At 44.1% G+C, this 13,892-nt stretch overlaps 1 protein-coding gene across 2 annotated transcripts in view; it reads right to left on the reverse strand.

Moving 5' to 3' along the window:
• Positions 1-13,892, reverse strand: part of REEP1 (receptor accessory protein 1) — a 122,610-nt gene that overhangs the window by 65,877 nt on the left and 42,841 nt on the right. For both annotated transcript variants that reach the window (XM_030827562.1, XM_003268770.3), the window contains exon 2: positions 708-780. In XM_030827562.1, coding sequence (XP_030683422.1) covers positions 708-780 — 73 coding nt within the window. The remainder of the gene's footprint in view (positions 1-707; positions 781-13,892) is intronic.

Consider the following 13,892-nt stretch of genomic DNA (forward strand, 5'->3'; position numbering starts at 1 on the left):
GCGTGGTAGCACACACCTGTAATCCAAGCTACTTGGGAGGCTGAGGCTGGAGAATCTCTTGAACCTGGGAGGCGGAGGTTGCAGTGAGCTGAGATTGCGCCACTGCTCTCCAGCCTGGGCAACAGAGTGAGACTCCGGCTCAAAAAAAAAAAAAAAAAAAAACAACCAATGAAAACAGATATAGGATAACAAAAATCCTCTGCCTTCAAAAGCTTACAGAGCAACACAGCCTGAATTGTGCTGAATTGTGGAGTTGGAATGAAAGAAATGGAATGGGGACAGAGCTGCAAAACCAGGAACCAAACCCAGGTCTGCCAGACTCTGGAACCCGTGCTCCTGCCGGCAATGCTAGACTGTTTCTCCATCATAGTGTTTTAAGGTCTACAGAGTGTTTTCCAGACAAATAAATCAAGGCTGAGAGAGGTGAAGTCACCTGTGGCTTGTGGCAGAGCTGAGAAACCTCCAATTCCAGATGACACAGCCTCTTGCCATACTTCCCTGCTTTTCTCACCTCAACGCTCTAGGTCTAGGCAGGGGAAGGTCTAGACAGAAAAGAGGACTCCTGTGATGTCTCATGAGAACTGTGATGAAGGGACTCCTTTTCCCTGCTTCCAGTGCCCATAGCAAGGAGGGCATCTGCTTCCCCCAACATTTTACACCCGACCTCACTCCAGCCAACCCCCTCCAAAATACACAGTGCTACTTACATATTCCTTAATGTCCTTTGATTTCACAGCCTTGTAGGAATAATATGCAGGGTAAAGGGTGCCAAATATAAGCCTGGAGGGAAGAGAGACAAAGAGAAATACGATTTTTCATTTATCTTATTTAATGGAAAATGTCTGTCTTCAATGCCAAGAGCAGCTCTCTAAGCTACAGAAAGTGCTGCTGTGGGGCTTGATTTATTTTTATGAACACCCTGAAGGTGTTCTGCTCGTAGCTGGGGCATCCTTGGGCACCTCTATCTTCTGTTAAAGCCCACACCCATCTTCCTTCAACCTGTGGTTTGGCAACATGGAAGGGTGGCTGGGGGTCATGGAAGCCAAAAATGAGGATGTGAAGGCACCAAGACCCCTGAAATTAAAGGCTGCCTTTCCTCTCCTGCTGCTAACCCCTCTCTGAAGCTCTATTAAGCCTGCAAACACCTCAGGCTTCTTTCTCCATCAAAACCTTTCCCCTCAAATTTCACTCCCCTTGGACTTGATCTCAGCATCCTGCAGCTAGAATAAACTCTTCACATTTCATAATGTAAATCCAATCAGGCCAAGCCCTCCTCCCACCAATACAGCCCCATCTTGCATTGGCCTGTTTCTCATTGCTCTTAAGATGAAGAAGCAAAAATACCAACAACGTGACACTGTTTGGGCAGCAGCTCTCACTGATCTATGCTCAGGGCTGCGTTGGGTCATTAAATGATCTTGTGCTCAGCCCTGCCTCTCAGGACCTGCATGGCAGAGCTCCACCTGCCCTCATTCTCTCCACCACGCACTATCCCCCACCCAGAAAGCCTTTGCCTGTGCTGTTCTCTCCTTCTGGAGTCTTCCTTCCCCCTTCTTTGTCTGGTTAATGCCTGTTCATCCATCATATCCCAGCTCCAGTATGACTTCTTCCCTGGCCTCCCTAACTAGCTCAAACCTCCCCACTACACTCATAGCACAATGTACCTATTATCAGGGTGTTCTTTTATTGTTGTTTGTGTGATGCTTTGATTGACAGCCCTCTTTCCACAGCACTGTAAGTGCCTTGAGGGCAGAGAATGGATCTGTTTTGCTAAACACTGTGTTCCCAGAACCTACCTCATAGTAGGCCCTCAACAGATATTTGTAAATAAATGAATTGAGCTGGAGGTTTAATCTTTTCACTTGACAGATGAGATCACCCCAGCTGCCAACTCAGGGCCAAGCTGACTGGGTGCAGGAGTGGGCCTGGCCCAGCCACTATATGAGCTGACATCTCCTGTGACAACCCCACAGATGGAGCTTTCAGAGTCCCTGCAAAGAGCTAGCCTAGTTACAGAAGACACCACACTGAAGAAACCCAAAGCTGTGGTTCACTGGGTATTGAGAGGCTGTACAGAGAACTTCTAGTCCAGAAGCAATTTACCTAGCAGGGGTCAGCTTTACCATGAGCACTGTTGCCAGGGAACACCCTGACATTCCACAATCATCAGGTTTCCAGGGAAAACAAAGTTAACTGAACCAAGTCTGTTTCTGGCACTGAAAGGGAAAGGGCTGTTAACTCTTGACTCACACAGACCTTGTGCGAAGTGCTTTATCCCTCTTAGACTGCCTTGTCCAAGGGAACCCCTTTTACAGACAGGACTCCAATGCACAGAGCAGCCAGTCACTTGTCTAAGGCCTCATGACCAGTGAAGGGTAAGGCAGGCGCTGGAGCCCAGCCAGGCCAGCCTCCTCCAAGCCCGCTTCTTGTGATCACTGTGCACTACCTTGGGGAGCCGCCCACCCTCCAGGAAGGCTGAAATGACCTGTGTGAAGAGCAGGATGAGCCACTGAGGGGACGAGAGAGTAGTGGAAGGAAGGGGAAAAAGTAGGACTGCGGGTGAGGGGGAAACATTTAAGAGAGGGTAGTGCCAAAGACGGCAGGCAGGCCAAGGGGGAGGTGGCTGGGGAAGCCTGCTGGGTTTGGTCATCGCTCCCTTGGTGAGGAAGGTACCCACACTTCTCCACACTGTCTCCTTGCCTGCCCCCTCCTAAGCATTCTCAGTTATCCAGGAGGCTCACTTCCTCGGGGAGGCCTTTCCTAACCTGGTCACCCCCTGAAGATTGGGCTCCTCTCCCTTTTTAGCTCCTGTACCTGCCCCTTTCTTAGCTCTTGTCCACCATATCTACTTGGTCAGCTCAGGGCGCGTCTCTCCCACAAGACTGTGTGTTCCACAAAGCCAGAGATGGCGTCCCTCATTCATAACACACCCCTGTGCCCTGCACAGCAGGAAGGGCTCCGTAAGTGTTCACTGTGTGAAGTATCAGATGGGGAAGCCAAAGCCAGCACCGTCCAGGGAACGCTCATGACCTTGGGACTGAGGTCTCGGTAGCAAGGTGGACGCCAGACAGCACCAGGCTGATTTGGCAAAGCCCCGGGCACCACGCCATGGACTGGGGGGGAAATAAATACACCACTCCTCGGGCACAGGTGCCATGGTTATTACCCATGTCTGCCAGGATGGTTTCCAGCCCCTGCCCTGGGACAGCATGTGAGCAGCAGAGGAGAGACAGGTGGGAAGTACAGTGCTACCCAGCAGCCGATTGATGGGATCCCTGTGAACCCCAGTGGGTCGTGACACCCTCTGAATGGTCACGGAGCAGGGAAGGCAAGACAGGAAGGCATGTGCTAGGTTGGCTGGACTCTTCTGGAGTGAGCTGGTTGCCAGCATCGTCCGCCTGGCTCCTGTGTGACAGCACAAGGTCCCTACACACATGAGTTTGCTTTTCAGTTTCTAAAAGCTCAGTAACACTTAGCATCTCACTGCCCTGGGGAAGGGGAAATGGGATGAAAATGGTCAGTTCTTCTTAACCTATTTTGGAGGCAAGAAATAATGAAGGAAGCAGGCTCAAGCCAAAGGGGCTTGGTACTTCTGCCCCTTCAGACCAAGTACCCCCACACGGCCCTTCTCCACCGGCCTCACTGGCCTTGCTTCCCACCTCTCCCTCAGCCTCGGGTTCACAGAGCCAGCAGCCAGCAGCTGTCCCCTGATTAAGCCACATTCACTTGCAATCTGTGACTTTCTGGCTGCTCTTTCTTCTGTCCGAATGTTAGCACAGGATCTTCCCCAATCCCACAACTCTTGTTTTTCCTGATAAAGCGCCACTAATCCTTTAAGACCCATCTCAGAAATGCCACCTCTTCTGTGAAGCCTTTGGTTACTGCCCCTTCAGTTTTCTTGATACTGTTTAAGCCTGTGACAGGCCTTATGTAGTAGCAGCAATAATAAAACATTTAAAATAATATTATAATATTATATCATTGAGTGTTCACTGATGCCAGGCACTGTTCTACAAGCTGTACTCACTCTTTCAATTAATCCTCTCACATACATAGGGAAAAAGAATTCTTACTACCCCATTTTACAGACTGGGACACTGAGGCTTAGCATCATTACTCACTCACCCAAGGAGACACAACAGCCAGGTGCAGAGCTGGGATCTGAACCCAGGCAGCCTGACAACAGAGCCTGCCTTCTCCCAGGGCTGCCTGTGCTGGCTGAGTCTGTCTCCCTAGTCAGATCATATAGTCCTGGGCAATCAGGAGGGTCCCTCATGCCTGGCACAGCACCTCCCCCTTTAAGTGGGTGCTTGAAATTCTGTTGAGTAACAAACAAGCAATTTCAATCTCTCTCCAAGGAACTCAGCCCACTGATAGACTCACATGACTTTCTACGAAGTCAGAAAAACTGTGGTAAAATATGAGGGTCTAAAGCTCCTTTAATGCTCGAGCTGGGCTCAAGCAGAGGGAAGGTGGAAGGCTGGAGTGCCATCCTCCAGAGAGACCAGGCTCTGCACTAACACACTCCTTTCGGTTATCTCTGAATGGAACTCGCACCTCACAGCTCTGCGCCCACCCTCCCTTCCCCCCACTGTCATTAACTGTTACCCTGAAGCCCCAACTCTGTGTAAAGGCTCCATGGATCTGCCTGCAGCATTTCCCTTTTATCTTTGCTCTTCACTTCTCCTCTTGCTCCAAGTTAGGGGTCTTTATCCAGGTTGCCTCCCCACCCACCTCCTCCACAGCTGCAGCATCGAGATGGGCGCATGAGCCTCATGTGAATACTACACTCTGACACAGTTGTTCCCCACTGGGGTGATCTCGTTTCCCAGGGTAATCTGGGCAATATCTGGAGACACTCTGGTTGTCTGAAAGGGTGCTACTGGCAGCCAGTGAGTAGAGGCCAGGATGCTGCTAAACATCCTATCATGCACAGGACAGCCCCTCCCAACAAAGAATCATCCAGTCCAAAGTGTCAATTGTGCCACTGCTGAGAAACCCCAGTTTCTAGACTAGTGTGCTGTTTCCTGGTCCTTGGGCCATGGAATCTTCACCAGACCATCAAGGGTCATTTTTTGAACCCCAAGAGTCATTTTTTTGAACCCCAAGAGTTCAAAAACTGTCCAGTGTCCCAAGAAAAACTGTAAATGCTCTGATAGTGGGGGATGGCCACAAATGGTAAAGACCACATACGTAGCCTGCTGGCCAATGTCAGGGAAAACACAGCTCTGAAGTTGCTTATCAACTTCCTGGGGCTCTGGCCAGAAGAGAGAGATTGCTGACCTAGGGCATAACTACAAGCTGTGGCACTGCTGTTGCTGACTGTAGCCAAGTCCTCTGCAAACCATGAAACAAACTAGTATTTTCCACAGTCTTCTCAGGCATCCCAGAGTTGCACCAACATGTCCCAATCCCAAATTGTACTAAAAATTTAAAAATCAATGCTGGCAATATATTTTTCTAAGATTAATTTTTTTAAATGTAAGAGGAATAACAAGTGTATTTATACAGCTGTTTATACCAGTAAAAAACAAATCACACTGAAGAAATTGTATGTCACACAAGGGCTTCTAGAATGCTCTGTTTCTTGACCTGAGCACTTGCTTTATAATTACAAATATATATAAAACTGTACACATCTTATTTCATAATTTTTTTTGAGACAAAGTCTCATTCTGTTGCCCAGGCTAGGGTGCAGTGGCATGAGCTCTGCTCACTGCAACCTCTGCCTCCCAGGTTCAAGCAATTCTCCTGCTCAGCCTCCCGAGTAGCTGGGATTACAAGTATGCCTCACCACACCTGGCTAATTTTTGTATTTTTAATAGAGCCGGGGTTTCTCCACATTGCCCAGGCTGGTCTTGAACTCCTGGCCTCAAGTGATCCACCCGCCTCAGCTTCTCAAAGTGCTGGAATTACAGACGTGAGCCACTGCACCCAGCCTTATTTCATAATTTTTAAAAATGTTGTATAGTACCCAAGAAAATAAATTTGCAGTCTTCCAATTCATGAAGGCACATTGTTTCATCTGAGCATTAAAATGTATTAAAATTTACACTGATTGTTTTGTGCTTTTTGTTCTTAATAAAAATATAATTTTGAATTATGTTTTCTGAAGATACTTTCTAAAAACATATAAATCCATTTTTATCACTTTTTATGAGAATTAATCTCCAAGACTGTTTTTGCTGTCTACTCTAACAGAAGAATCCTCCTTGATTCTTCAGCTCCTTTTGGCATTCCAATAAATATGCTATAATTCTTATTCTGGAGAAAACTGTAACACAGAGCAGATATATTTGAAGTCCCCTATATGTACTTTCCTGATACAATCCTTTTCCTCCTCCCCAAAACTCACCACTATCCTGAATTTGCTGTTTATCATTCTCACTATGTTTTTATTAATTACATGAGCCATGCATAAACAGAAAAAAAGTGTTTATACCTGTTTACATATTCTACAAATGGAATCACACTAGATGTATTCCACTGTGATATGTTTTTTCATGCAAACTTATGTTTTTGAAATTCAATCCATGTTGACACTTGTCTTTCTAGATCATTTTTAAAAATTATTTGTTTCATTTATTTATTTTTTTTGAGCTGGAGTCTCACTCCCATTGTGCAGGCTGGAGTGCACTGGTGCAATCTCAGCTCAATGCAACCTCCACCTCCCAGGTTCAAGCGATTCTCCTTCCTCAACCTCCTGAGTAGCTGGGATTACAGGCGTAAGCCACCACACCCGGCTAATTTTTGTATTTTTAGTAGAGATGGAGTTTCACCATGTTGGCCAAGCTGGTCTTGAACTCCTGACCTCAGGTGATCGACCCGCCTCGGCCTCCCGAATGCTAGGATTACAGGCGTGAGCCACAGCACCCAGCCTAAAATTATTTATTTATTTGTATTGACACAGGGTCTTGCTATGTTGCCCAGGCTGGTCCTGAACTCCTGGGTTCACTGATTTCCCACCTCAACCTTCCAAGTAGCTGGGATTACAGGTATGTGCCACCTGCATCCAGTTTTTTTAGATCCTTTTTAACTACTGTGTACCACTTTACTATATGAACATATTATAGTTTATTCTGTTGACGCATACTTAGGTTCCTTCCTATTTTTCCCCTTTACAAACAGGGCTGTGATGAACATTATTATACATGTCTCCCTGGGCACATTTGAGACCTTCTCTAGGGTATCTACATAGTGTGGAACTGCTGGGTCAGAAGGTACAGCATCTTCCACCAGATAATGCAAAACCACTTGCCAGAATGACTGTACCAATTTATACTCCTTCCTGCATGTGTAAAAGATTTTAATACTCCCCATCTTGCCAAACTTACATAGTCAGACTGTTAGATTTTTGCCACTGTGATGGGTGTAAAATGGTATCCCATGTTTGTTTCAATTTGCATTTCCTCAGTGGCAGGTGAAGTTAAGCAACTTTTTATGCCTGTTGGCCATTTGGGCTGCTTAACTACCCTTTTATGTTAGTTTGTCTTGTTCTTAGTTTGTGAATTTTGGGTATAAATCCTTTCTTGGACATATGCGTTACAAATGTTTTTCCTCAATATAAGCTCTTTTAACTTGGCTTGTGGTGCATTTTCTTGCTTTCTAGCTTTAAATTTTATATAGACAAATATATCAGTCTTTTCCAGCTTTTTTCTATCTTGTTGAGAAAATCCTGGTCACGTATATTTTCTTACAAGAGTTTTAAACTTTTGCTTTTTCAATACTAGATTTTCATTCATTTGGAATTGATCTTTATGTATGATGTGAGTTAGGAATTCAATTTTATTTTCTTCTACATGGATCCCAATTGTCCCATCCCACTGATTTGCAGTGCTACCCGTCATATATAAAGTTTCCAATATGCATAGGTATTATTTTCAGCTCTCTATTTGACTGTTCTACTGTCTAACCATGCACCTATACCACAGTGTCTTTATAATAACCATAATATTAACAACCATGACTTTATAATAAATCCTAATATTCTTAAAATTGTCTTGGCCATTCTTCTTTTTTTATCAGAAATTTCAATGTAGAATCTTGGCTATTCTTGACCCTTTGTTTTGCTATATAAATTTCATGATAGTTTGTCAAGTCTCACATAAAACCTTATTTAGATTTTGGTTGGAATTTCACTGTATTCATAAAATTTACTAGAAGAATCACCATCTTCATGGTTTCAAGTTTCCTCTTTGTGAACATGGTGGCTTCCATTTCCTCATGTTTTCTTTAATGTCTTTTTATTATATGTTGTAAATTTCTCCATAAAGATCTTGTACATGTTTTGTCTTACTGCTAGGCACTTTAGGTTTTGGGGGTTTTTTTGGTGGCACTGTGGATTTTTAAAATTAGATTTTTGAGTGGTTATTCATGGTATATAGGAATGCTACTGACTTTCCAGGCTGCTCTCAGAACCACTAACCTTTCTGTAGTCAAAAGCATTTGGAGTCTTAAATGCATTACGGTGAGTGAAAGCAGCAAACTCAAAGGGCAACATGTGTTATGACTCCATTTATATGCTCTTTCTTTCTTTTTTTGTTTTTTTGAGATGGGATCTCACTCTGTCACCCAGGCTGGAGTGCAGCGGCACAATCTCAGCTCACTGCAACCTCCACCTCCTGGGTTCAAGCTATTTTCCTGCCTCAGTCTCCTAAGTAGCTGGGATTACAGGTGTGCACCACCACACCCAGCTAATTTTTGTATTTTTAGTGGAGACGGGGATTCACTATGTTGGCCAGGCTGGTATACGCTCTTCTGAAAAAGGGAAGTTTATAGGGACAAAAACCAGATAAGTCATTGCCAGGGTTAGATGGGGAGGTGGGAGGTTGACTCCAAGAATGTGAAGGAATCTAGGGGAGGGATGGAGCTGCTGCCTACCTGACTGTAGTGCTGTTTACACAACTGTATATGTTTGCACAAACTCAGAATTAAAACTCACACTAAAAAGAGTGAATTTTACCAATTTCACCTCTATACACCTGTCCTTTTAAAAAACCAAAGCATTCAGAGGAATTCACACTCACAAGTGAGGTGTGTCGTGGGTCTCCAAAAGTGGATCAAGTTGACCTGAGCATCGGCCTCCAAGCTCTGAGACAACCAGTACCTTCCTGATGTCAGAAGGTCCATGTGTGGCAAAACAAGCCTTCCCAAAACCATAACCCATCTCCAACACCCACTGATCCTCTAGCACTGAAAGGACTGTCTCAGATACGCTGTGGGCCTGGGATCTAAGTGCTTGAGAAACTCTGACCTTTACCATACTGCCCGAGGGAACATCCTCACTCACGATGGTTCTCTAGAAGCTTAATCTGGGAAAAGAGATCCTCCGTCTGAGCACACAGCTCAGGTTCCCATAGCACAGCAAACCACTAGGGCTTTGGCTGCCATGGGTCCTAACCCCTGGGCTTCTGCTTACTCACAGTGACTTTATAACGGGCTGGAGGGAGAAACAGGAAAACAGCAGAACTGGCCCACTATGCATTTTGGTTCCCTGAAGACTGTATTATTGTGACTTATAAGCCATTTATTTTTGAGTGCTCACTTTTAACCTTCATGTGAGACAGGTATTATCATTTTCTTCATAATAATGAGAAAACTGAAGTTTAGTGAAAATAAATAATTGAGTCTCACAATTAGGGGAGGAGGCCAAAGTCAAACCCATGTCTAACTCCACTGCCCATCTCCTCACTGCTACGATGCACTGCCTTCCTGAATCTGCAGTACATGGCTGAGAGTCTGCAGCTGGTCTCTGAATGAATGAATGAGGAGTAGGAGAGTGGGAGGAAGACTGCTGCCTGCTTCCTTGCCTAATGGAATTCCACTCTGGCCCTAAATTATAGATTTACTGACAACAGGTGACAGTATAATTACAGGGTTTCAAGCACATAAACTTCACATAAACAAGATTCTCTCCCAACCTGAGCTGATCTTGGGAAAACAGAAATGAGCCATGTCCTTCTTTTTCACCTTGGCATGTGATTCTGCCAGCCTCTCTGTAGTCTTTCCTTTCCCAGTTGGCTTCAGACCCTGCTCCTCTCTGCAGATTTGAGAGAGTGAACACATACACAACTCTTCCTTGGGTAACCCACCTCACAAACATCTCATTTGCTTATTTCCTCATCTGATCTGCACTGTATCCCTCCGAGATAATGGAATTACTTTCCCAGTTTACAAATAAAAAAAAAACTGAGCCTCAGAGTAGTTGAGGGATATTCCAAAGCCCTTCTCCTATCCAACAAGATGCAAACCCAGGCCTCCTGTCTCCAAGTCCATGGCCATTTCCCGGTCCACACCGCCTCTCTTAGCATGAAGAGGCAGTTTCATTGCTTATTTAAAGCTGTCTGTAATGTGTGCTGCAAAAATCCCATTTTAAGTTGGATTTTTATGCTCCCAAACCCAACTTAGGAAAGCACAAAACAGAAAGTCTGATGCAAGCAGGAACAAACATTCTGTAAATTTCCAATTGACACCATTCCACTCCACAATCCAATCCACACAAATCCCTCAACCACAAATGTCTGCCTGAATCTGTTGTTTTTGTTTGTTTTTAGGTCTTAATTGTAGAGATTCCTATTCTTGAGAAACCCAGCTTTATTGTGTGTGGTAGAAAGAGGCTGGGCTTTGACTTCAGACCTGAGTTTGAATCCAGCTCCATCCCTGACTCGCTGTGGAGTGGCAAGCACGCTTCTTAACTACTCTGAACCAGTTTCCTCCAGCATAGAGACCAAGAACACCTACTTTCAACAGCCATTATGCAGATTAAATGAGGAGATTGTAGGTACAAATTTAACATACCAGAGACACTCTAGATGAATGACAAATATCAGTTCCCCTCCCTTCTACAGAAACAGTTACTGCAAATGCCAGTTTTTTTAACCACAAAATATTGTTCATTCAATCATTAAATATGTGCTGAGCACCTACTGTGTGCCCTGGGCCATCTGATAGGAAAGGCAGGTAGCAAGCAGATAATTATACAAAAAAGTGGTTATTGTCATCACAATAATTGTGATGAGTCCTGCTGAGTCTGTTTTGAAGAAGAGAGAAGATTCATTTACAATGACTGTCCTGTGGTTGCCTATTTCCCAGCTTATGCTCCCCTCCTAAGACCTCAGAGCCAGAGACCTGACCCCCAGCCAGAGGGTTCTGTGCTAAAGGGTTATGGTTTTCTCCTCCTGGTGGGCTTCATCTAAAGCCCCCTACATGATATATATTTAGGCTGAGAAAAGGACTGCTGGGCCTTCCTATGTGCACCATGAAAAAGGGGTGGGGGGAAGGAGTGGGGAGCTCTTTGAGATTGACTGGCAGGTGTTCAGCGGGTATCTGTGGGGTTTTCTGGGGACTTGTCTGCTCAGCTGGTGCCCTCTTAGCTCTCACACAGCAGGTACTAATGTCCTCTGCCAGGGCCCAGCCAACTTTGAGTGCATGTGTCTGTCTGGCAGAGGGTATCAAAAGCCCTGGGGAAGGCCATGGGAACAGGACGAACCTTTACTAATGCCCATCAGGCACTGTACAAGCCAATGATCCCCACAGAAGTCAGCTGAGGTGACTACCATCATCCCCTCTTACACAGGAGGGACCTGGGATGTTAAGAGGTTAAATTCATTCATTCATTCATTCATTCGTTCGTTCGTTCATCCAACAGACATTTATTCAGTCCCTACTCTGTGTCAGATTCTGAGGCCAACACAAGGTCACAGAGCTGCTAACTGAATGAGCTGGATTCAAACGCTCTACCTGGCTTCAAACTCTTTGCTCTTTCTAATCCAACTTGATACCTCAAGGTCAGAGGTTTTATCTTCAGGGAAGTCATAACATGGCCAGGGTGCCAGGTGTATCAGAACAAGATAGGTGGCAGGCAAAGCTGCGTGTGCTAAGTATGGAAGGAGAGACAAATGATGATGGGCAAAACTACAGAGATAGAAAACAGATGAGCTGCCAGAGGCTGGCAGTGGGGTAGAAGAAGATGATGACTACAAAGGGGCATGGAGGAAGTTTTGGAGGCAATGAACCTGTTCTATATTTACACTGTGGTTGTGATTACATGACTGTATGCACTTGTCAAAGCTCACAAAACTATACAGTAAAAAGGGTGAATTTCACTGTGTGCAAATTATCAGGAATTTATACAGGAAATTTAATCAGGAAAATCAGGAGTTGAATTCAAATTATACAGGAAAGTTCAGGTTTTTCCAGCCCCCTCACTCAGCTGTACTGCGGCTGCATTGCTTCTGTTTATAGTCCTGTGATACCATGTGAACAAACACTGCCAAATGAGGCTGGTCTTATACATTTAGTTACTGATTTCCTCATCTGTTAAAATCAGCCAAGTTAACAGAGTAGAATGTAGCTAAGTCTTAAAGTGGTTATGTCTCAAAAAGATATTTGCACACCCATGTTCATAGCAGCATTACTCACAATAGCCAAAAGATGGAAGCAATCCAAGTGACCATCAACAGATGAATAAATAATGAATATTATTCATCCTTTCAAAGGAAGAAAATGCTGACACTTGCTAAAAGATGGATGAACTATGAGTATTTATGCTAAGTTAAATAGGCCAATCACAAAAAGGCAAATACTGAGTGGTTACATTTATAAGTGGACTACTCTAGATAACTCAACTCCTTAACTAGATAAGTCAAAATCATAAAAACAGAAAGTAGAATGGTGGTTGCCATAGGCTGGGGGGATATAGGGAGTTGATAATGGGTGTGGAGTTACAATTTTCAGTTTTGCAAGATGAAAAAGCTTCTGGAGATTGGTTATACAACAACGTGCAATAAATATACACTACTGAACTGTACACTTAAAAATGGTTAAGCCGGGCACGGTGGCTCACGCCTGTAATCCCAGCACTTTGGGAGGCTGAGGTGGGTGGATCACAAGGTCAGGAGATCGAGACCATCCTGGCTAACACGGTGAAACCCCGTCTCTACTAAAAATACAAAAAATTAGCCGGGCGAGGTGGCGGGCGCCTGTAGTCCCAGCTACGCGGGAGGCTGAAGCAGGAGAATGGCGTGAACCCGGGAGGCGGAGCTTGCAGTGAGCCGAGATTGCGCCACTGCACTCCAGCCTGGGCGACAGAGCGAGACTCCGTCTCAAAAAAAAAAAAAAAAAAAAAAAAAAGGTTAAGATGGTAAATTTTATGTCATGTGCTTTTATCACAATTAAAATAAAATAAATTTATGACATTTATGAACCAAAAAAATCTCTGCATGAATATTTGTTCAAAATCATCCATACTTAAAAATTTTATAAAAACAGAATTTACTTAGTATAGGTCATTAGTTCATTTAATCCATAAAAGATTACTTCTAACAAAGTTATAAGAAAACAGAATATATAATCTTTCAATTTATATCTGTTTCATGTGACAATGCTATTTTGTAAAATTTACTAAAATTTTCAAACATCTCAATTTATTCAATCCATTGTAATGACATTTAAGAGGAGTGAAAATTAACAAGTAATACAAGTAAATATGTTTTTTACTGGTTCTGGTTGTAGAGGAAAAAACATTGCTGTATATTATGTTCTATTAAGAAGTTACACTATTAAAATGTTTCTGAGATTGATATTTTAGATAGATAGATAGATAGATAGATAGATAGATAGATAGATAGATAGATAGATTTCTGATTTGTTCCAGAAAGGATCTGAGATGGCTTGGTTATAAATAATTGTGTGGCTCATAAGAAAATACCATGATTCCAGGCCACTGGGTTTGTCTGGCAGCAGAAAGGCTCAGAACTGCTAACAAAAGCACGGTTGTCACCTCATTAGAAGGGGAGGATGGGACTACGTCCCACCTGCCCACGGAAGAAAAGGATTGTGTGAAACAAAGGATGTTTGGCTCAGGTCCAGCATGGCACCCTGATTAGAACCCA

Source organism: Nomascus leucogenys, chromosome 14, assembly GCF_006542625.1.
Source record: "Nomascus leucogenys isolate Asia chromosome 14, Asia_NLE_v1, whole genome shotgun sequence".
In the NCBI taxonomy this organism is placed as follows: Eukaryota; Metazoa; Chordata; class Mammalia; order Primates; family Hylobatidae; genus Nomascus; species Nomascus leucogenys.